General features: G+C 51.5%; 2 protein-coding genes across 2 annotated transcripts; both read left to right on the top strand.

The window, feature by feature from the left end:
• The first annotated feature begins 5325 nt into the window (after positions 1 to 5325).
• On the top strand, positions 5326 to 6258 carry LOC136570477 (olfactory receptor 14J1-like). Its single transcript, XM_066570942.1, has one exon. It carries the CDS (start codon positions 5326 to 5328, stop codon positions 6256 to 6258), a length of 933 nt encoding a protein of 310 aa, XP_066427039.1.
• Positions 6259 to 20653: 14395 nt separating this feature from the next.
• LOC136570494 (olfactory receptor 14J1-like) lies at positions 20654 to 21571 on the top strand. The gene has a single exon (XM_066570958.1). The coding sequence runs from the start codon at positions 20654 to 20656 to the stop codon at positions 21569 to 21571; it is 918 nt and encodes a 305-aa protein (XP_066427055.1).
• The last annotated feature ends 309 nt before the right edge of the window (positions 21572 to 21880 follow it).

The following is a 21880-nucleotide window of genomic DNA, read 5'->3' as shown; positions in this document are numbered from 1 at the left end:
CAAAGAGGAGCAGGTACAAGTGACACGGGCTGAGGAAGCTCCACCGTACAACCAACTACCAGCAGAGGAAACACGCTACGCTCTTTTCACTGTTGGTTCCTGTCGCATTGTAGGGATGAACTGGAAATGGAAAGCAGCTGTATGGAGCCCCACAGGACAGATTGCACAAGCTACCAAAGGTGAAGGTGGATCAAGTCAATTTACTGAACTCTAAACCATTCAGATGGCCCTGGACATTGCTGAAAGAGAGAAGGGGCCAAAACGATACCTTTTATATTGATTCATGGATGATAGCCAGTGATCTGTGAGGTTGGCTGGAAAGGTGGAAAAAGTCCAACTGGCAGCATAGAGGAAAATCAATCTGGGCTGCTGATGAATGGAAAGACATTGCCACTCAGGTAGAAGAGCTACCTGTGAAAGTCTGCCACGTAGATGCCCATGTCCCCAAGAGTCGGGCTAGTGAGGAACACTAAAACAACGAGCAGGTAGGTCAGGCTGCAAAGATAGAGGTGCCAAAGATAGACTTAGATTGGCAACATACGGGGGAGTTGTTCCCAGCTCAATGGGCCCATGATGCCTCAGGTCATCAGGGCAGAGATGCCACCTGTAAGTGGGCATGAGACCGAGGGGTGGATCTAACCATGGACAGTATTTCTCAGGTTATCCATGACTGTGAGACGTCTGCTGCCATCAAGCAGGCCAGCGAGTGAAGCCCCTGTGGTACGGTGGGCGGTGGTGCAAGTACAAGTATTGGGAGGCCTGGCAGATTGACTCCATCCCACTGCCCCAGACACGCCAGGGCAAGCGCTACATTCTGACCATGGTGGAAGCCACCACGGGATGGCTGGAGACCGACCCTGTGCCTCACACCACTGCCCAGAACACCATCCTGGGCCTGGAAAAGCAAGTCCTGTGGAGACATGGCGTGGGAGGATCTTCATCCACTCGTCCCAGGTGTCCATGGGGTTGGGTTTCTTACCTACATACGGGCGGTCGTTTGGTGACAGGGGGACTCCCACCAGGCATGTTAAGAGCGGACCGTCTACGCTTCCAATGGCCATGCAAAGATTGTCTTGCTTTAATGACTTTGCCAAAGTGACCCAGATGTTTTGTTTTGGCTGAGGGACGATCCAGCTGGTGGTCACTTGGATACAGATGAGGGCGCTGAAAAAGACGATGACAACGATGGCACTGGTACTGCTGTGGGGTGCCCTGGAGGGTGTGACAGAAAGAATCATACTTCTTCTTTCCCACTGGGTAGTTTTTACCTGTGTATGATAAAAACACACATTAGTGGACTTATTTTAAGACATTCTTAAATATTTTTAAGTTCCTCCTATAGTTCTTCCCAACTCCTCCCAATCATGCCCTTCTCTTTTTTAAGGGAAGTTTGAGGGAGGGAAAAAGGAGCAGTTTCAAGAGGGGAAAGAGGGAGGGGGTAGGGATAAAGGGTCACTGGTAGAGAGATGGTGGAAAAGGCAGGAGTGTGTCTGCATTTGAGATTGACATGGATGTTATCGGTGGGATGTATCTACGTGCGATGAGTGTCCTTGCCACAATGTTTGGATATATGAATTTCTTTTTTCTTCATCTCCAAGAGAAAGCTGCTTCTGTGGCATGGTGGGAAGGGGATCTGACTTTGTGTTGATTCGAGGGGTCATCGTCAGATCTGTGGTCTACTGATAAATCTTCTGGGAATCCACCAGGGTCCTGTACCTGTAGAAACACAAGCATATCCTCTCCCCCACATAATGAGAGGGTATGGCCGTTCAATAATTTTAGATTCATGATTCTGGTCAAGTACTGGAGGTCTTTCTTTGAGGTGTGTGTACATGTTGTTATGAAAGTGCCTTAAGATAGGGGGTTTGGTTCTTTTTGAGAGCAATGCATGAAATTCATAGCATAAAGTACTTTGCACAGTCTGTCTTGTATAGAGAGAGCCAGGGGCTATGTACAAATCACAAACGGGACAGGGCTGCTGAGGAACGTGCCTTGAGCTGTTTTATTTTCCAGCATCAGTCTCATTACATGGTTATGACAATGGGAAGATGCCAGCAGCTCGTGTCCTCGGCAGCAGACAAAGAATGCAATGTTACAACTTACTTTAAAAGTTTTTTGACCAAAACCCACAAAGCAAAAGCATATTGACAGTAGTTCTATCCAACCACAATAAGCACAGGTACCTTTGGTTAAAACAATGCTTGCCTATTTTGGATACAATACCTGCTTGTAAGCCTTAAAACACAATGCACAGAGCTCCATTATTAAGCTTCAAACTTCCTAATCTCTTGCTAGAAAAACTGTTCTGTAGCTTAGAGAGTTTTTCTAGACAAGTGTTAATACACAGACCATTGTTCTATTTGTCCGTGCTTTTCTACTTTTTAAATAATTTTTCTGCTGACCAATCTCATGGCTACTGCTTAGCTCTAATCACAGTCCTGATGTCTCTGAGGCCTGCCTTTTGCAGCTTCCCCAAAAACCCTCTGATTTTATGGATTCCCACACTGAACACAAGTTCAGCTATTTTAAATCAAATGCTCACTGAGGTAGATAGTATTAGACATGGCACACTGCAAAATAGAGCTGCTATAGATTTTTTGCTGTTAGCACATGGGCACAGGTGTGAGGATTTTGAAGGAATGTGTTGTATGAATCTCTCTGGCCAGTCTACATCCATTCATAGGAAACTCAAACAACTGCAAGACAACATGAAGAAATTGACTCTGAATGATTGGGGCTTGGATGAATGGTTTGAGGGATGGGGAAGAACTGGAGGATTGAAAGATCCCTTAAAGGGAGCTTTGTTATTACTAGTAGTTATTGTTATATTGCTTTGAGCTATTCCATGCATAGTGATATTGGTGACCCACTTGGTAGAAAATACAGTGAAAAGGGTTTGGCTGGTGAAAGAAGAAGAAGGGGGAGTTGTAGCAATGTATCTGAACAACTTAGGCCACACTGTGCACCAGCCATATTGCTTGTAGTTCTTCTTATCAGAGCCCTCTGGAATTCACCAAGGTTACTAAGACATAAACTGTGCTAAATGAAGAAAGAAAATGCTGAGAAACAGAATACCAAGAGCACAAGAACTAGATAACAGAGGGCTGTGAACCACCTGGACTGTAACCAATCACATACCCAGAGAAGTGAGTGCAGAACACAAGGACAAGAGAGAGGCACCAATGAAGAGATGCGTGATCAGTGTGTGCAGTAGAGTTAGAATGCATAAATAAGTGCATAATGTAAACAATCAATGGCTACAGCTTAATGATATTGGTTAGTTGTATGGGAGTCCTGTTTTCCCACCAAGGGTGCCTGGGAAGGAGGGATGGTTCTTTTCCATAAAAAGGAAAGCACTGAGGCAGGAGCAGGAGACAAGTGACCCTTGCAGGCCTGGGGCCTCATGGCCTCCTTGTCCCTGCTCAGCAGCCTGGCAGGGGCCGCCCCATGCTCCTGCCCTTGGCATTGCACATCCCCACATGCCAGTGCCCATCCCGGCAAGAGCCCTGAGCAAGGAGGGAGGGACAGGATCTGCCTGGCCAGGCCCTGGGGCTCAGGCCTTGGCCCCTGGCATTCCCCAAACACATCCAGCTTTGCTCAGCACCAGAGACACCTTGGCCTTGTTTGTCCCCAGCTGTCATCAGTGCCTGCAGTGTTCTGCTCTACCTGGAACCTGGGGACACTTTCTCAGTTCTGTTCCTCAGTGGAACCCATTAAAACTTCAAGAAATTTCAGAGTTTTAATTTAAGTTTGAGTTCTTGAGAAGTTTTTTGATCACTCTCTCAGGGACTGAGTCTGATGTAAACAACACCAAATCCCCAAGAGGCTCATTAAAGTCCTTGTGCTGTTTCTGTGCTGCTGAGCTTTAAAGGAACAGCTCTTCCCAGGGCCAGCTCCTCTCCCAGCCCAGCAGGGCTGAGGGCTCTGCCTGCAGGCACTGAGGGCACAGGAGCCAGGCAGAGACAGGCTGAAGGCAATCAGGATTGGGAAGACATTGAGCTGAGACTTCACCTGGGGAAAGATCTTCACAGTCCTGTGCATGGTGAGTGTGTGGGTGCAGGGCAATGTCCCCTGTGCTCCTGGAGGGATCTCCTGAAGCCAGCAGACCCCAGAGCCTGGGGGATGTGTCAGGAGGACTCTCCCAGTTTCTCTGTGGCACAGGAGGAGCAGGAGGAGGAGGAGGAGGAGGAGGAGGAGGAGGAGGAGGATGTGCTGCAGAGCGGGGCTGCCCTGGGCACCGTCAGAGGGACAGGGCAGGACGGCTCCTGCTGCCAGGGACGGCTGCAGGGGCTGAAGCTGGGGCTGCAGCCAGGGCTGCCCAGGGCTGTCCTGCACAGCAGCTCCTGCAGCCCTCAGGGCTCTTGGCCAGCCCAGGGCATGTGCCACCTGCCAGGGGCAGCTCTCAGCCTGCCTGGCAGCTCCCCATGGACGCTGCAGGGGAGAAGTTCCAGGTGCAAGGAGCCACCCCCATCAGGGCAGATTCCTCCTGCTCTGGAGATGGTGCTGCATGGCCAGGGCTGCTCTCAGCTTTCTCCTAAAGGGAAGGGAAAGGGGCTGCCAGCTTTGGCTGTGTCCCTGAGCCTCCTGCACTGTCAGCCTGGGCATCAGCAGATGGGCCTCAGATCTCCCTCAGAAAGTGCCTCCTCAGCCTCCTCTCCCTACAGACAGCAGCAGCAGCACCCTGGCTTGCAGCATCTCTGTTTGTCTGGCCTGCCCTTAAGGCCCTGCTGCCAGGGAGATGCCCCTGGGCAGTGCCCTGTGCTGGGAGGGGTCTGCAGGGCAGAGCTGAGCCCCCAGGGCTGGGCTGGGCTCTGGCAGCACTGGCAGGGACAGGGCTTGGATAGAGAGAAACAGCTCCCAGTAGGCACAACTCCAGGCAGCAGAGAGCCAGACCAACCCTTGGTATCCAATCCTGTCCAGCTGCACAGGGAAAGAGAGAAGGGCTTAGAGAAACTGACTTTTAAACTCGAGTCTTTAAAAACTCCACTTTATTTTTCAAGCACACTTTAATTTCAATCATGCTGAACTAGAGGAAGGTGTAATAAGCAAAGGCACCTGTGTGGTTCCAGTAGTTCTGACTGCACTGAGACACAGGGACCCCTGTTTTCCTTCTGGGCTTCCCCAGGTTTCAGCCTGAGAGCAATGCTGAAGATGAATCAGTAACTCAGGAGCACAAACACAAGCTCAAAAATAAAAATGTTGAGTGAAGTTCTCCAACAGGTAGAGAAGTAGTTTTGAGGGAATTCCTACAATAACCCCATAGGATTGACTCAACGAGCTTGTCAATGTCTTGTTTCAACAGTCCACCATGGCCAGAGTGAAGCAATGTCCAACAGCAGCTCCATCAGCCACTTCCTCCTGCTGGCATTGGCAGACACGCGACAGCTGCAGCTCCTGCACTTCTGCCTCTTGCTGGGCATCTCCCTGGCTGCCCTCCTGGGCAACGGCCTCATCATCAGCGCCGTAGCCTGCGGCCACCACCTGCACACGCCCATGTTCTTCTTCCTGCTCAACCTGGCCCTCAGCGACCTGGGCTCCATCTGCACCACTGTCCCCAAAGCCATGCACAATTCCCTCTGGGACACCAGCACCATCTCCTACTCAGCATGTGCTGCACAGGTGTTTTTCTTTCTCTTCTTCTTTTCAGCAGAGGTTTCCCTCCTGACCATCATGAGCTACGACCGCTACGTGTCCATCTGCAAACCCCTGCACTACGGGACCCTCCTGGGCAGCAGAGCTTGTGCCCACATGGCAGCAGCTGCCTGGGCCAGTGCCTTTCTCAATGCTCTGCTGAACACAGCCAATACATTTTCCCTGCCCCTGTGCCATGGCAATGCCCTGGGACAGTTCTTCTGTGAAATCCCACAGATCCTCAAGCTCTCCTGCTCCAAATCCTACCTCAGGGAACTTGGGCTCATTGTGCTTGGTGCATCCTTAGCCTTTGGTTGTTTTGTGTTCATTGTTTTCTCCTATGTGCAGATCTTCAGGGCTGTGCTGAGGATCCCCTCTGAGCAGGGACGGCACAAAGCCTTTTCCACCTGCCTCCCTCACCTGGCCGTGGTCTCACTGTTCCTCAGCACTGGCTTTTTTGCCTACCTGAAGCCCCCCTCCATCTCCTCCCCATCCCTGGATCTGGCAGTGTCAGTTCTGTACTCGGTGGTGCCTCCAGCCCTGAATCCCCTCATCTACAGCCTGAGGAACCAGGAGCTCCAGGCTGCAGTGTGGAGACTGATGACTGGACAATTTAGGAAACATTAAACTGCTGGGCAGTTTCTGAAAATAATTTGTAATAAAAGTTGTCTTTGATACTTCTTGTTGGTTTCATTTTGGAGCTTGTTTTTCATTGTTTTCCTTTTTTAATATTGTCCTTAAACTAAACCCATCAAATCTGCCATATCTCGTTTTGTTTCTCCACACCTTCACTATGACCCACTGACTGTGTCAGTGAGGAGCTGTGCTCTTGATAGCTTCAAATGAAATAAATCCTTTATTTCATTTGAAGCTATCAAGAGCATAGCTCCTCACTGACACAGTCCAGCAATGTTTTCCCTGGAGACCCCCCTTTTGTTGCCTTCTCTGGAGCTGCAGCAGCAATGTCTGTGTGCAGAGCTGGGGCAGATCAGGGCTGGCCCAGCAGCTGGGCCCAGCAGCAGCAGCAGCACTTGGTGTTGCCAGTGCTGCTGCCGTGGCCCTGCCCCGCTGCCCTGCTGGCCCTGGTGTTGCTGCAGGGCCTGAGTGCTCTCGGGGCCGGGCACAGCCCTGGGGGTGGCAGTGCCGGGGCTGCAGCAGGGACAGGCCATGGGCACTGCTGGGGCAGGGCTGACGCCTCAGCCCAGGGCCTGGGGGCTCCAGGCTCCTTGCCCAGGCTCTCTCAAGAACACGGCCAGGCCAATGCTCAGCACAGAAAAGCCCCGTGAGCAGCCCCAGGCTGGCCGTGGGCAGGCTGGGGGCAAACAGCATGGCTGGGGCTCTGCAAGGGCCCTGGGGCAGACGGGAAGGAGCAGCAGAGCAGGGGCTGATCCATCCCCAGTGCGCTGCACAGCCCAGGGCAGCATCCCAGAGCGTCCTCATGCAGCTGCCAACAACATCCCCCCTCTGCAGCCCTGGCCTCTCCCCCAGCTCACACAGGTGCCCCATCCTTGCAGGCACAGACACGGCAGCACTGGCTCAGCAGCCCCTGTTTGCATTGCACACAGCAGGGGCAGCACCCCCATGCTGTTGCTGTGGGGACATGAACCTGAGGGAGCACAAATGCCATCAGCCCCTGGGGCCAGCAAGGCCTGCGGGACACCAGGGAAACCACTCAGCTTTGTCCTGGCCTCTGCAGTCAGCCAGAAAGTTTGTTCCCATCAGCTGGGAGTTTCCTGTGCCTCTGCAGACGCTGTTGCTCAGAGCCAGGGCTGCCTGGCAGCCACCCCCAAACTGCCCTGAGCATTTCCTTGGCTTCACCTTTGCTTTCTTTCCTCTTTCCTGATCCAGATTTCTTCCTATTGCCCATCACTGTCCCCTCCCCTGCAAACAGCCCATCCCTGTTTGCCCTTTCCTCTCTGGCCCCACTGCCCATTGCAGTTCCTGGCTTGGCACCATGGGAACGTCCCTTGGGCAGCAGGATCATCCTACAAGTGCTGCAGGAATTGTCTGCAGGCTCCTGCAGTGCCTGGTGCTGCTCCCTTGCCAGAGGCACCCCAGGCCAGAGGGGCACATCTGGGCTGCTGTGTCTGGCTCTGGGGCTCCCTGTTCTGGGCACTGAGGAGGCGCTGCAGAGGCACTGCAGGACTGACAGGATGGGCTTTGGGGCTGCCAGGAGAAGCTGAGGGACCTGGGCTGCTGGAGCTCCTGAAGAGGAGGCCCAGGGCTCCTCCTGCACCAGCTCCAAGGGTGGTTCCAGAGAATCACAGAATCAGCAAGGTTGGAAAAGACCTTGGAGATCATCAAGTCCAACCTGAGCCCTGACACCACCTTCTCTCCCCGAGCCTCCTCTTTTCCAGGATAAACAACCCCAGCTCCCTCAGCCACTCCTCACAGGACTTGTGTTCCAGACGCCTCACCAGCCTCCTTGCCCTTCTCTGGACACGCTCCAGCCCCTCCATGGCCTTCCTAAATTGGGGGCCCAGAACGGGACACAGCACTCGAGGTGTGGCCTCACCAGTGCCGAGTGCAGAGGAAGAATCCCCGCCCTGCTCCTGCTGGCCACACCATTCCTGGTCCAGGCCAGGAGCCATTGGCCTTCTTGCCCACCTGGGCACACTGCTGCCTCATGTCCAGCCTGCTGTCCATCAGTGCCCCAGGTCCCTTTCTGCCTGGCCGCTCTCCAGCCACTCTGTCCCCAGCCTGTAGCCCTGCAGGGGTTGTTGTGGCCAAAGTGCAGCACCCAGCACTTGGTCTTGTTAAACCTCACCTTGTTGGATTTGGGCCCTGGATCCAGCCTGTCCAGGTCCCTCTGCAGAGCCCTCCTACCCTCCAGCAGATCCACACTCACACCCAGCTTGGTGTCATCTGCAGATTTGCTGATGCTGGACTCAGTCCCCTCATGCAGATCATCAGTGCAGACATTGAAATCCACGCTGGCTGGCTCTGATCCCTGGGCCATCCTGTGGGTGCCCTGTGATGGCACTCAAGGTGATCTGTTCCATAATCTTGGAACAGCCCTCCTCCATTGATTAAAATCAATGAGTTAGAAAGTAGTAAGTAGCTATGGAACTGAGGAAAAGGGAATATTAATAGACTATGATAAAACACTCCACAGAAAACACAATTATGCTAAAGAGTCTCCTTCTCCTTTTGCAGAAAGGCCCCTCACCGAGGACATAACCAGGGTGGGACAGAAAGCTGCATCAAGAGCTTGTGGGGGGAAACGGAGTTCTTTGTGTTGTAATGCCTACGGAAATTCTGTGCAGTGACAGAGCTCTTGTAAGAGCTGTAAATTGGTACAATGCCTTCAGGCCTAAATTCAAGCTAGAAGCATGCTCCCAGAGCAGCAACCTTTCTGTCACTGCTCTTGGACTGCAGCTTCAGAAACAGGCAAGACAGACCTCAGCTTCGAAAATCTAAAAGCTCCTTTTTGGTTCCTTGATCAGATTCAGGATATACAAGATTGCCAAGCAGTATGGATTCTATTTGCCACCTGTATGCCAGTTGTCTTCTGTTAATTGGGCAGTTTTCCTTATCTCTTCCACAGCCACTCCTCCCTCCAGGGGAGACATCTGCTGATAATAAGCTATGGAATGTCACTGCATGGCTGAGAAGAACTACAGCATCCCATTGGGAGATGCTCCGCCCAGAGGGAGGAGCCAAGCATTCCTACCCAGATATCATCTTGAAATTCTGGAACACCTGCACAGCTTCTCCACTGGATTTCCCAGAGGAACAGCAGCTGCCTCTTCCACTGGATCTTCAGAGGAAGACTACACCTTTCTACAGGACCCCTGCTCCAAGAGAACCACACCTGATACTCCAGGAAGGCTGCAGCCACAATTCCAACTGGACTGCTACCAACACCCTGACCCACAGGGTGTCAGGCTGTATTCTGACTCTGTCAGTGCTGTTTTGGTTTACTGCATTGTTTATTTTATCTTTTTATTTTCTTCCATAATAAAGAACTGTTATTCCTGCTCCCATATTTTTTCCTGAGAGCCCACCTTAATTTAAAATTCATAACAATTCAGAAGGAAGGGATTTACATTTTTCCATTTCAAGAAAGGCTCCTGCCTTCCTTAGCAAACACCTGTCTTTCCAAACCAAGACAGAGGAGCCACCTGTGTTATGCATGTAAATACTTAACACAAAAAAAGCAAGAGCCTCAAAAAGGCAAAACAACTTGGTAATTTGTAGAAAGTAACTTTGATCAAAACCAAAATGTGTTAATAGATCGGTCTGAAGATGACATTCACAATTTTCCTGGTGATATTGTGCACTGTACTGTAACAGTGGATAGTAACTGGACATAGCCAGTAGATAACTGGATATGCTTTTCAAACTTAGTATTCATTGAATTATTCATTGAATTCTCATCCTTCTGTACACTTCAGCTCTGCTGTAAACTTCAGAGACATTTTTTCACAAGCTTCTAACAAGTTACTCTGGATCCATAATTCCTGAGACCAAAGGGAGTCCAAATGCCAAGTGGGATGACTCTTTCTCAAAGCCTGGAGTCACACAGAATGAAGCAGTACTTAAATCATCGTGTGCATCTCATACACATAACAGTCCAGTTACTGACCATCTGCAATAATTTTTTGACTTTTGCTACAAATTACCTTCAAGAATAAGCTACAAATAATATCTTGAACCTGTTTAAATTCAGGGGTGGCATTACAATTGCCCTAAAACATTCAAAGGGGACCTAGTGCTGTTGCAGTAATACAAGAGAACTGTAAGTGTGTATTACTAGTTGTTATTCATATTAGGTAAAAATGGATCAGCTCAGCTTTGCAAAGCAAGAAACAAGTCATGGAGAGTTGAAATGATGGAATTGAGACAGTGTAGCCAGTCTGCTTTTTGTGAGAGATGCTCTTAAGCAGTGGCAGTAGTAATGTACTCATCTCCTGTAACTTTGCTCCTTGTGATCTACTATCCACCTCTGCAATTTTTTCTGCTCTGTTTTTTTTCTTTATGTCTTCAGCTGAGTACCAAAAGGAAACACAGAACTGCAATGTTGCTACCCAAATAATAGATCTTTTTTTCAAACTAAAAAATACCCAGGGCTTTTAGAAAACACAACAGAAGTGTTGCAAAGTATAAACAATAAAAGATATTGAACAGTATTTTGACATTACACTACATCAGCCAAAGAAATGGATAGTAGGGCTTGAGGAACAAGGATAGAAATGAAGTTTTGTTGAAAGGGCTTATTTTGGTCTCTATGTGGTAACTGCCATCACCCTGATGTAAATACTTCACAATCTATTTAAATTTTCCTAAGTTGTATTCTTTTGCAATCAGCTATGATTTTTTAAATGTCTCCTGCACCCATAACTGAATGATCTGAGCACAATCTCCAAACAAGACAAATGGTAAAGTAGCAAAGGGCTGCAATAACTGAGCAGCCAACAGGATAAGCCACACTGGCATCTCTTGGCTTTGCCAAATCCTCTGTGAGTACTTTCGTTTCTTTTCATCTTTGGTTTAAAAAGCAACTCATTTTCATTCCTTCTGATGACTCACCTCTGATAGAAAAAGGCAGTAGCTGTGTTTGGCAGGGTAAGTTGCATTTGCAAATTGGCTCACCTTGTTGGCAGCAGAACTGCATTTTTTCTTATCAAAGCTGCTCATCAGCTTGAGTGGGGAGAAGGCACAAAAGGATGTGAGAGGCTGGTGGAGCTCTGATGGTGTGAGGATCCAATGGTGCAAAGAGCTGGGAGGTGAAATCCCTTTTCTTGAGTTCAGGGTCATTAGGGAAAGGGAGGGTGTGCCTGAGAGCTCAGTTCTGTCAGCCATATTCACCTAGTAAAAGGTTTTTTTCCTGCACCTGTGTGTGTGGCCCATGCCAAGGGATGGCAGCTCTTTCTGTTGTGGGGGCATTGCAGCCTCCAACTGCAGACTATGCAAACTGAGCTGCATTGAAATGTGTTCTCCAGGGCTCCGTTTTGGGGCTGGTCCTGGTTAACATCTTTATTGATGATCTGGAGGAGGGCATTGAGAGCACCCTCAGTAAATTTGCAGATGCCCAGTTGGGTGGGAGTGTGGATCTGCTGGAGGACGGGAAGGCTCTGCAGTGAGACTTGGACAGACTCGATCAATGGGCCAAGGACAAGGGCGTGAGGTTCCACAAGGCCAAGTGGCACATCCTGCAGGTCACCAGCCGCCTCAGGGTGAGCCAAAGTGTGCCCAAGGGGGCAAGAGGCCAATGGCACCTGGCCTGGATCAGCAGCAGTGTGGGCAGCAGGAGCAGGCAGCGCCTGCCCCTCTGTGCTGGGCACTGCTGAGGCCACACCTCGAGTGCTGTGTCCAGCTCTGGGCCCCTCGGGAAAAAGGACATTGAGGGGCTGAGTGTGGCCAGAGAAGGGCAGCAAGGCTCACGAAGGCTCTAGAAAACATGGCCCATGAGGAGTAGCTGAGGGAGCTGGGTTTCTTCAGTCTGGAGAAGAGGCTCAGGAGGGACCTCACCGCTCTCTCCAACTCCCTGACAGGAGAGTGCACTGGGGGGGGCTGTTCTCTTCTGCTGGGTCTGCACTGAGAACCAGAGGAAGTGGCCTCACCTTGAGAGGAAATTCAGGTTAGATTTTAGAAAAAAAAAATCACTGTTTACGTGTTCGGGCCTGGGAATAGGTTGACCAGAGAGGTGGTGTGAAATACAAAGCTGTGTTTCGTGTCAGGTACAAACAGGTGACGTGTGTATTTGTGAATGCGAAATGTGTGGACCCCAACAATGGGAGAGCTCTGAATTCTAATAATAACTGAGGAAAATTAAGCATGGAAAAAGGCCTTTGAACCTATCTTTTGTTTGCAATTAACCCTGGTTGATTTTGGAGCATTGGAATTAAGGTGTTAAGGATGTTGCTTTTTGCTTGCAGTAAATCCACAAAGAGTCTGCAATAATAACCTTTTGAAGTATAATTTTAGAATATTACTTGTATCCTTGAAACTATAGCTTTGGAATATATATAAAGGAAATATGCTTATCTCACGCCTTATGGAAGCAGAGAAAAACAGCTTGAGAAAGGAAGATGAACATCACCTCAAGGATTTATGGTTTCGACCAAAGGGAAGCTGGACATCACTGTTGTTAGATTTATAATCTCTGCAATTAAAAGGTGGACCCACATCTGGGGAGCTGGACTCCACCAGATGGGATTCGTCTTTCTTCTTTTGGAAACTGAAAGAAGAAAGATGATCCCGCCACCATCTGGGATCCTCCTTTTGAGATACATCCTGAGAAACTAAGATCACAATAGTGTATAGAATTGTGATGTAATAATTTGGAATAAAAATTGCTGATGAGTAAAAAATTGGAAATAGAACCTACTGAAAAAGCTGATGGGTACCCCTACAAATACCTGTAACCCTCAACTATTGGTGTGCAGTTGGAGGGAAAACTTCCCCCACTGTACCCAGCGCTGTATTGCTCATACTTTACCATATTAAATAATAAATTGATTGCTGCTTGAATGTTGGCCTAGTCAAGCTTCTTATTCATAACGCTAACTAATAATATTTGAAGTATTTTGGTGCCATTTTTATCATCTTTTTCTTCGATAGGGTCAAGGAGGGGGCACATTTGGGGCAGTTTTGGGTCTGGGGAGGGAATTCAGAGAGAACTTGAGCATCTGGAGGACACTTGGGGGAGCCGGGTGGGCACTTGGAAGGGCACTCAGGGATTCTGAGGGACAGTTTGGGGTCCGGGGCAGCATTTGGGGGTCCAGGGGGGCCCTTGGACGTCAGGGAGGGGAATTTGGGGCCCTGCGGGGTCCGGGTGGGCCCTTGGGGGGGCTCGAACGGGGCTCTCTGGGGCGCGAGGGGTGATGGGAGTTGTAGGCGCGGGTCTAATACGGTTTAACGGGGCCGCGGAGCATCACGGGAGTTCTGGGCGCAGCTGCAATGGCTCTCGGAGGGGCGCAGGGCATTACGGGAGATGAAGTCCCGGCTGGAACAGCGCTGGACGTGCGCCGCGGAGCATGATGGGAGCTGTAGTCCCGGAAGTGGTAGAAACGCGATGTTTGGGGGTCCGGGAAGGCTCTTGGGGGACACTTTTGCCTCCGAGCCGCGACTTGAGGTCCTCGGGAGGGGAACGTAAATGGTTGGGGAGCCCTTGGCGGGACTTCGGAGAGCTCTAACCGGGCTCTTTAGGGCGCGGGAACGGCAGGAGTTTTAGGCGCGGGACTGTGTTCTGAGGGGCTCTGGGGCCGTAGGGGATGAGAGGAGATGAATTCCCAGAAGTGGCTGTGCCAGGCATCTGTGGGGTTGGGAGCACTCTGGGGATCCGGGGACGCTTTTGGGGGGTCCCGAATGTGCGCTGAGAGCGAACTGAGGGATCCTGGAGGGTCTGGGGGACACTTATGGGACAGACGGGGGCGGATCCCGGGGTTCTGTGGAGCGCGGGGCGTGACGGGCATTGTAGTCCCAGCTGCAATGGGGCTCAATGGGGCCGCGTGGCATAACAGGAGTTGTAGTCAAAAATTAAAGATGGCGTCCATCCTAGGCACCGCCCCCAGGACCCGTGTCTCCGGCCGTGATAGGCTGCTGGAAGTGATTGGCGTGAGCCTCAGCAAATGGGATACGGTGGAGGCGGGAACAGCAAATTCACCTTTCTCCAGTCCCTCCCATTACAGACCAGTTCATCCTCAGTACAGACCAGTACAACCCCAGTACACCCCAGTCCCTCTGAATACCCCTGAGTCTATGCCCAGTCCCTTCCAGTTCCCCACCGATGTCATCCACAGGATGCCCCAGTGTCCCCAGTCTTCTCTGCAATGTCCCCACTATCCCCAGTTTGACCCAGTATCCCTCAGTATCACTCCCAGTATGTCCCAGTGTATCCCCACAGTCCATCCCAGTCCACCCAGATTCCCCCTCAGCATTCCCCGTGTCCCCAGGTTGTCCCAGTCCTCCCCAGTGTCACTCCCAGTATGTCCCAGTGTCTCCCACAGCATTCCCAGTGTTCCCCAGTATGTTCCAGTCCTCCCCAGTTTTTCCAAGGACAGTTTAATTTCAAACTCATGGAACAAAAGGTCCATTGTGAAACAGCAGAACCCCATTGCTTTGGTTTAGAGCAAATTTGGGAGCGAATCTCTCAAGGGGCTCTAGTAGGAAAGTAAATTTAATTGGCTCTTCCCTCCAGCCGGTCCGGGAGAAAATACTTTTTTCAAGAAGAGTGGAAAAAAATGTTTATTAAACAATAAAACTTAAACAATATTGATTAATAAAACTTTTTGCTGCTCTAAAAGAGATGACAAACTGAGAAAGTCCCTTCCCCGGGTTGCAGCTCAGCTCATTTAGTCTCTGATCAGTCCCTCCAGTGCTGGAAATGCCACGGCCCAGGCCCTGCCTGGTGGGCTACTGGTGCAGCTGCTGGTGCTCTGCTGGGTGTTCAGTTTAGAGCAGGTTTCAAGAGGTCTAAAGAAAAGGGGAAAAAACACAGTCCAGGGAACTTCTTTGCTTCAGCTAGCTAAACTAACTAAAGATAAAAAAGAGCTCTCTCTCTCGCTGTCGGTTTATTTGCAGACTACACAGTCAAGGAGCAGGAATGTGGAGGAGTGAGAGCAGTGTCTGGAAAAAAAACTGTGCACTTCTCTCTCTCCTTCGCTCTTTGCAACAAGTTTTAAAGGTGCAAAACTTATTATTCAGCATAACAGGACGAGACGACTGGGGATAAAAGCATCATATAGTCAACCCAGGACACTCTTGGAACCAAAATCCATTTTGGCACATTGAACCAATGGTCCATTGTGATACTGCAGACCCCAGGAGACCACTGTGACCCTGAGAAACCTCTTGGAACCAAGGGGCCATTGTGACACAGCAAGGCCTGGTGGAACCATGGGTCCATTGTGACACTACTGAACCTCACAGAACCACGGTGACCGTGTTCTACTGCAGAGCCTCATGGAACAAAGGGTCCATGGTGACACTGCAGAACCAAGGAGACTGCTGTGGGCAGTGTGAAAGCTCCTGGAACCAGAAGTCCATTGTGACACAGCAAGGCCTCAAGGAACAAAGCATCCCTTGTTAAACTGTGTGGCCTCATGGAACCACGAGCCATTGTGACACAGCGTGGCAACATGGAGCCAAGGGGCCACTGTGACACTGCGGATCCAAGGAGACCATTGGGACTGAGGAACCCCATGGAACCAGGAGTCCATTGTTCCACTGTGGGACCCTGTGCAACCAAGGGGAGCACAGTGACATTGCGGGGCTCATGGAGCAATGGAGACTGTTCTGACACTTTGGGACCCCCTGGAACCAAGGGGCCATTAAAGCATGGCCGGGCCTGATGGAATCAAGGGGACTGCAGAGAACACTGTGGGTGTCCATGGGATGAAGGGTCCATTCTGACACTGTGGGACCAAAGATACCATTGTGACACTCTGGGCATCATGGAACCAAAGGTCCATTGTGACACGGCAGGGCCTCATGGAACCATGGAGGCCATTTTTACACTTGGAGGCCTTGTGGAAGCAAAGGGCCATTGTGATATTTCAGAGCCTTGTGCAGCCAAGGTGACCATAGTGACACTGTGGGGCTCCCTGAAACCAATGCTCTGTTGTGACACTGCAAGGCCTTATGGGATCATGGAGACCATTGTGACACTGCAAGGCCTCATGGAAGCAAGGAACCATTGTGACACTCTGGAGTCTTGGCAGGCCAAGGGGCAGCTGTCACACTGTGTGGCACCATGGAACCAAGGAGTCCATTGTGACACTCCAGGGCCCCATGGAACTAAGGATCCATGGAACAGTGCAGGACCCCATGGAACCAAAGGTCCATTGGGACATTTTGGGGCCTCATGGGATCCTGGAGTCCATCATGATGCTTGGAGGCCTCGTTGAATCCAGGGGCTCTGCAGGGCCTCATGGAACCAAGGAGACCCTTCTGACATTGTGAGTCCCCATGGAACCAAGGGTCCATTGTGACACTGTGGCACCAAGGAGACCCCTGTGACACTGCAAGGCCTCATGGAAGCAAGGGACCATTGTGACACTCTGGAGCCCCATGGAAACAAGAGGCCAATGTGACACATCTGGGCCTCATGGAACCAAGGATCCAATATGACACCACCACTGTGACCCTGCAGGGCCCCATGGATCCAAGGGAACAGGGAACAGGTCTGGTTGGCTTGGCCTGACTGGTCCAACTGCCCTTGGCATGTCGAGGGTCTCTTCTCATGTACCCCTGAAACCCTGGGGCTCTGGGCTTTCCTTCAAATGGAAAAGAACTGCCCTTCTCATTCATGCATCCATGGCTAAAACAGAATTCCCCCTCCAAAATTCCTCATATCCAGGGATTGCTCCCGGACAAAGGCTGCCATTACCAACAAGTCTGGCTGACCTTGTCTTCCTGAGAGCTGGGTCTCACCTGCCTTCAAACACTGGGGCTCTGTGCTTTCCTTCCTATGGAAAAGAACAATCCCTCCTGCACAGGCACCCATGGCCAAAACTGGTACTTGTCCTCCAAAATTCCTACATACAAGGGTTTTTTCTCCTAGACAAGATCTCCCAGTACAGACAGGTCTAGCTGGCCTTCGCTTCTGGTGATTGCCTCTATTCTGCCCTGAAACACTGGGGCTCTGCCCTTTCCATCCTAAGGGAAAAGAACCATCCTTCTTCTCCAGGTGCTCATGGCTGAAATTGGGATTCCTCCTCCAAAAGTCCTATATCCAGTGATGGCTCCTACACAAAAGCTGCCATTACAGACAGGTCTGGCTGGCCTTGGTCTCTGGTGCCTGCAGTTCATCAGCCCCTGAAGCACTGGGGCTCTGTGCTTTCCTTCCTATGGTAAAGACTCTTCTTATTCCTCCACGGCCAAAATTGCTACTCTTCCTAAAATGTTCACTATACGAAGGGTTTCTCCCAGACAAAACCGGCCAGCTCTGGCTGGTGTTGTGGACTCTGATGGCCACCTGTCATCTACCCCTGAAACACTGGGGCTCTCTGCCTTCCTTCCAATGGAAATAGAACAGTCTTGTCCCAGGGCCGTGGCCAAATTTGAGATTTAGCCCCTAAATTCCATATATCCAAGGATAGCTCCCAACCAAAAGCTGCCAGGAGAGACAAGTTTGGCTGGCTTGGCCTCCCAAGGGCTGCTTCTCATCTACCATCAAACCCTGGGGCTCTCTGCTTTCCTTCAGATGGAAAAGAAACAGCCTTTTCATCAAGGGACCAGTGGCCAAAACTTGTATTCTACCTCCCAAATTCTGTGTATCCAAGGAATTCTCTCAGGCACAAGCTGCAATTCCATAAAGGTCTGGCTTGCCTTGGTCCTTGGTGGCTGCTGCTCATCTGCCCCTGAAACACTGGGCCTCTGCTTTCCTTCCAATGGAAAAGAATCGTTGTTCACATCAAAGTGCCCATGGGCAAATCGCGAATTGGGCCTAAAAAAATCTATCTATCCAAGGATTGCTCCAAGGCAAAAGCAGCCAGGACACACAGGTCTGACTGGTCTTGTCCTGAGGTGATTTTCTTAGACTATGAGCAGAATGTTTTCATTTCCAACACCTTGGAGAGGACCCAGAGATTTCCAATGTGGGTTTTGGAGGACTCAAGCACATGAGCACAATATAGGGACAAAGGAGCTCTGTACTCAGTGGGGTGGAGACTGAGGACAGCAGAGGAGAGGCCTGGGAGGGATTGAAGGGTGGTTTCAGAGATGGTGGATCCTTTTGACATAGTAGAGAACAGACAGAGAAAGAAAGAATTAATGCAAAGGGCAGATAGGGAGGGCCAGACAGGACACAAAGAGAAAGGAATTTCCCTCTCAGGGCAAGGCTGTGGTGCAACACATCCCCCAGAAGGAGCCTGGGCCAGGCCAAGGCTTTGTGTGGGCAGGCAGAGGCAGGCAGGAGGCAGAGCTGCCAGCAAAGGAAGGGCCCAGCCAGGTGGGGCAGCCGGGGGATGCCGACAGCCTGCAGGGACAGAGGCGCAGGGCAGGGACACCGTAGGACAGCCTGGGCTGCACAGGGCACAGGCATGGGCAGCAGCTGCAAGACAGCCCTGCCAGAGCCAGCTTGGGCAGCACTTTGGCCATGGCTGCTGGGCCTGGGCCTGAGGAAGGAGCAGGAGACAAGTGACCCTTGCAGGCCTGGGGCCTCATGGCCTCCTTGTCCCTGCTCAGCAGCCTGGCAGGGGCCGCCCCATGCTCCTGCCCTTGGCATTGCACATCCCCACATGCCAGTGCCCATCCCGGCAAGAGCCCTGAGCAAGGAGGGAGGGACAGGATCTGCCTGGCCAGGCCCTGGGGCTCAGGCCTTGGCCCTTGGCATTCCTCAAACACATCCAGCTTTGCTCAGCACCAGAGGCACCTTGGCCTTGTTTCTCCCCAGCTGTCATCATTGCCTACAGTGTTCTGCTCTAACTGGAACCTGGGGACACTTTCTCAGTCATGTCCCTCGGTGGAACCCATTGAAACTTCAAGAAACTTCAGAGTTTCAATTTAACTTTGAGTTCTTGAGAAGTTTTCTGAAGACTCTCTCAGGGACTGAGTCTGATGTAAACAACCCCAAATCCCCAAGAGGCTCATTAAAGTCCTTGTGCTGTGTCTGTGCTGCTGAGCTTTAAAGGAACAGCTCTTCCCAGGGCCAGCTCCTCTCCCAGCCCAGCAGGGCTGAGGGCTCTGCCTGCAGGCACTGAGGGCACAGGAGCCAGGCAGAGACAGGCTGAAGGCAATCAGGATTGGGAAGACATTGAGCTGAGACTTCACCTGGGGAAAGATCTTCACAGCCCTGTGCATGGTGAGTGTGTGGGTGCAGGGCAATGTCCCCTGTGCTCCTGGAGGGATCTCCTGAAGCCAGCAGACGCCAGAGCCTGGGGGATGTGTCAGGAGGACTCTCCCAGTTTCTCTGTGGCACAGGAGGAGCAGGAGCAGGAGGAGGAGGAGGAGGAGGATGTGCTGCAGAGCGGGGCTGCCCTGGGCACCGTCAGAGGGACAGGGCAGGACGGCTCCTGCTGCCAGGGACGGCTGCAGGGGCTGAAGCTGGGGCTGCAGCCAGGGCTGCCCAGGGCTGTCCTGCAGAGCAGCTCCTGCAGCCCTCAGGGCTCTTGGCCAGCCCAGGGCATGTGCCACCTGCCAGGGGCAGCTCTCAGCCTGCCTGGCAGCTCCCCATGGACGCTGCAGGGGAGAAGCTCCAGGTGCAAGGAGCCACCCCCATCAGGGCAGATTCCTCCTGCTCTGGAGATGGTGCTGCATGGCCAGGGCTGCTCTCAGCTTTCTCCTAAAGGGAAGGGAAAGGGGCTCTCAGCTTTGGCTGTGTCACTGAGCCTCCTGCACTGTCAGCCTGGGCATCAGCAGATGGGCCTCAGATCTCCCTCAGAAAATGCCTCCTCAGCCTCCTCTCCCTACAGACAGCAGCAGCAGCACCCTGGCTTGCAGCATCTCTGTTTGTCTGGCCTGCCCTTAAGGCCCTGCTGCCAGGGAGATGCCCCTGGGCAGTGCCCTGTGCTGGGAGGGGTCTGCAGGGCAGAGCTGAGCCCCCAGGGCTGGGCTGTGCTCTGGCAGCACTGGCAGGGACAAGGCTTGGATAGAGAGAAACAGCTCCCAGCAGGCACAACTCCAGGCAGCAGAGAGCCAGACCAACCCTTTCCATCCCTCCATGTCCAGCTGCACAGGGAGAGAGCAAAGAGTTTCGAAAAAAATTTTTTAAAACAGCATTTCAAAAGTCCACTTTGTTTTCAAGCACATTTTAAGTGTGATCACCCTGAACTAGAGGGAGGTGAAATGATCAAAGGGCACCTGTGTGGGCACCAGCAGGTCTGACTGCACTGGGGCTCAAGGAGCCCTGTTTTCCCTCTGGGTTCCCCAGTGTTCAGCCTGAGAGCAATGCTGAAGATGAATCAGTAAGTCAGCAGCAAAAACACCCAATCAAAAAATTCTAGCAAAGTCCCCCCTCCAGGAAGAGAATTAGTTTTGAGTGGATTCCATGCAAAATTCATAGGACTGACTCAAAAAGTTGGACCCAGCTTGTCAATGTCCTCTTTCAACAGTCCACCTTGGCCAGAGTGAAGGAATGTCCAACAGCAGCTCCATCAGGCACTTCCTCCTGCTGGCATTGGCAGACACGCGGCAGCTGCAGCTCCTGCACTTCTGCCTCCTGCTGGGCATCTCCCTGGCTGCCCTCCTGGGCAACGGCCTCATCATCAGCGCCGTAGCCTGCGGCCACCACCTGCACACGCCCATGTTCTTCTTCCTGCTCAACCTGGCCCTCAGCGACCTGGGCTCCATCTGCACCACTGTCCCCAAAGCCATGCACAATTCCCTCTGGGACACCAGCACCATCTCCTACTCAGCATGTGCTGCACAGGTTTTCTTTTTTCTTTTCTTCATCTCAGCAGAGTTTTCCCTCCTGACCATCATGTGCTACGACCGCTACGTGTCCATCTGCAAACCCCTGCACTATGGGACCCTCCTGGGCAGCAGAGCTTGTGCCCACATGGCAGCAGCTGCCTGGGCCAGTGCCTTTCTCAATGCTCTCTTGAACACAGCCAATACATTTTCCCTGCCCCTGTGCCATGGCAATGCCCTGGGCCAGTTCTTCTGTGAAATCCCACAGATCCTCAAGCTCTCCTGCTCACACTCCAAACTCAGGGAACTTGGGATTGTTGTGGTTGGTGTCTGTGTAGTTTCTGGCTTTTTTGTGTTCATGGTTTTATCCTATGTGCAGATCTTCAGGGCCGTGCTGAGGATCCCCTCTGAGCAGGGACGGCACAAAGCCTTTTCCACCTGCCTCCCTCACCTGGCCGTGGTCTCCCTCTTTGTCAGCACTGCCATTTTTGCTTACCTGAAGCCCTCATCCATCTCCTCCCCATCCCTAGATCTGGCAGTGTCAGTTCTGTACTCGGTGGTGCCTCCAGCCCTGAATCCCCTCATCTACAGCCTGAGGAACCAGGAGCTCAAGGATGCCCTGAGGAAAATGATGACCAGATGATTTCTGAAGCAACCAACTTCCCGTTTTCTTCTGCATAGTTTTTGGATTGCAACTCATGAAAGGCCAAATAGCCCTTCCCAGTTCTTTGGTAGTTTTCAATGGGGCTTTCTGTTATTAAATTATTCTAAAAGAAATTTTTTAATCACCCCCATGAAATTCACTGTCTGCCTCTTGAATTTGACCCAGAAGCTCTGTAAACCAGGGTTTGGGCTATCACTACATTTGAAGAAAATAAACTACCTTGCAGTGCCTGTTTTATCTGGGATCCCAGCTCAGAGACCTGCATGAAGTTAGAGGGGAGAAGGGGAA

This window comes from Molothrus aeneus, unplaced genomic scaffold (genome assembly GCF_037042795.1).
Source record: "Molothrus aeneus isolate 106 unplaced genomic scaffold, BPBGC_Maene_1.0 scaffold_34, whole genome shotgun sequence".
Taxonomy (NCBI): Eukaryota; Metazoa; Chordata; class Aves; order Passeriformes; family Icteridae; genus Molothrus; species Molothrus aeneus.
Note: the sequence above shows the minus strand (reverse complement) of the source record. Positions and strands in the feature narration are given on the sequence as shown.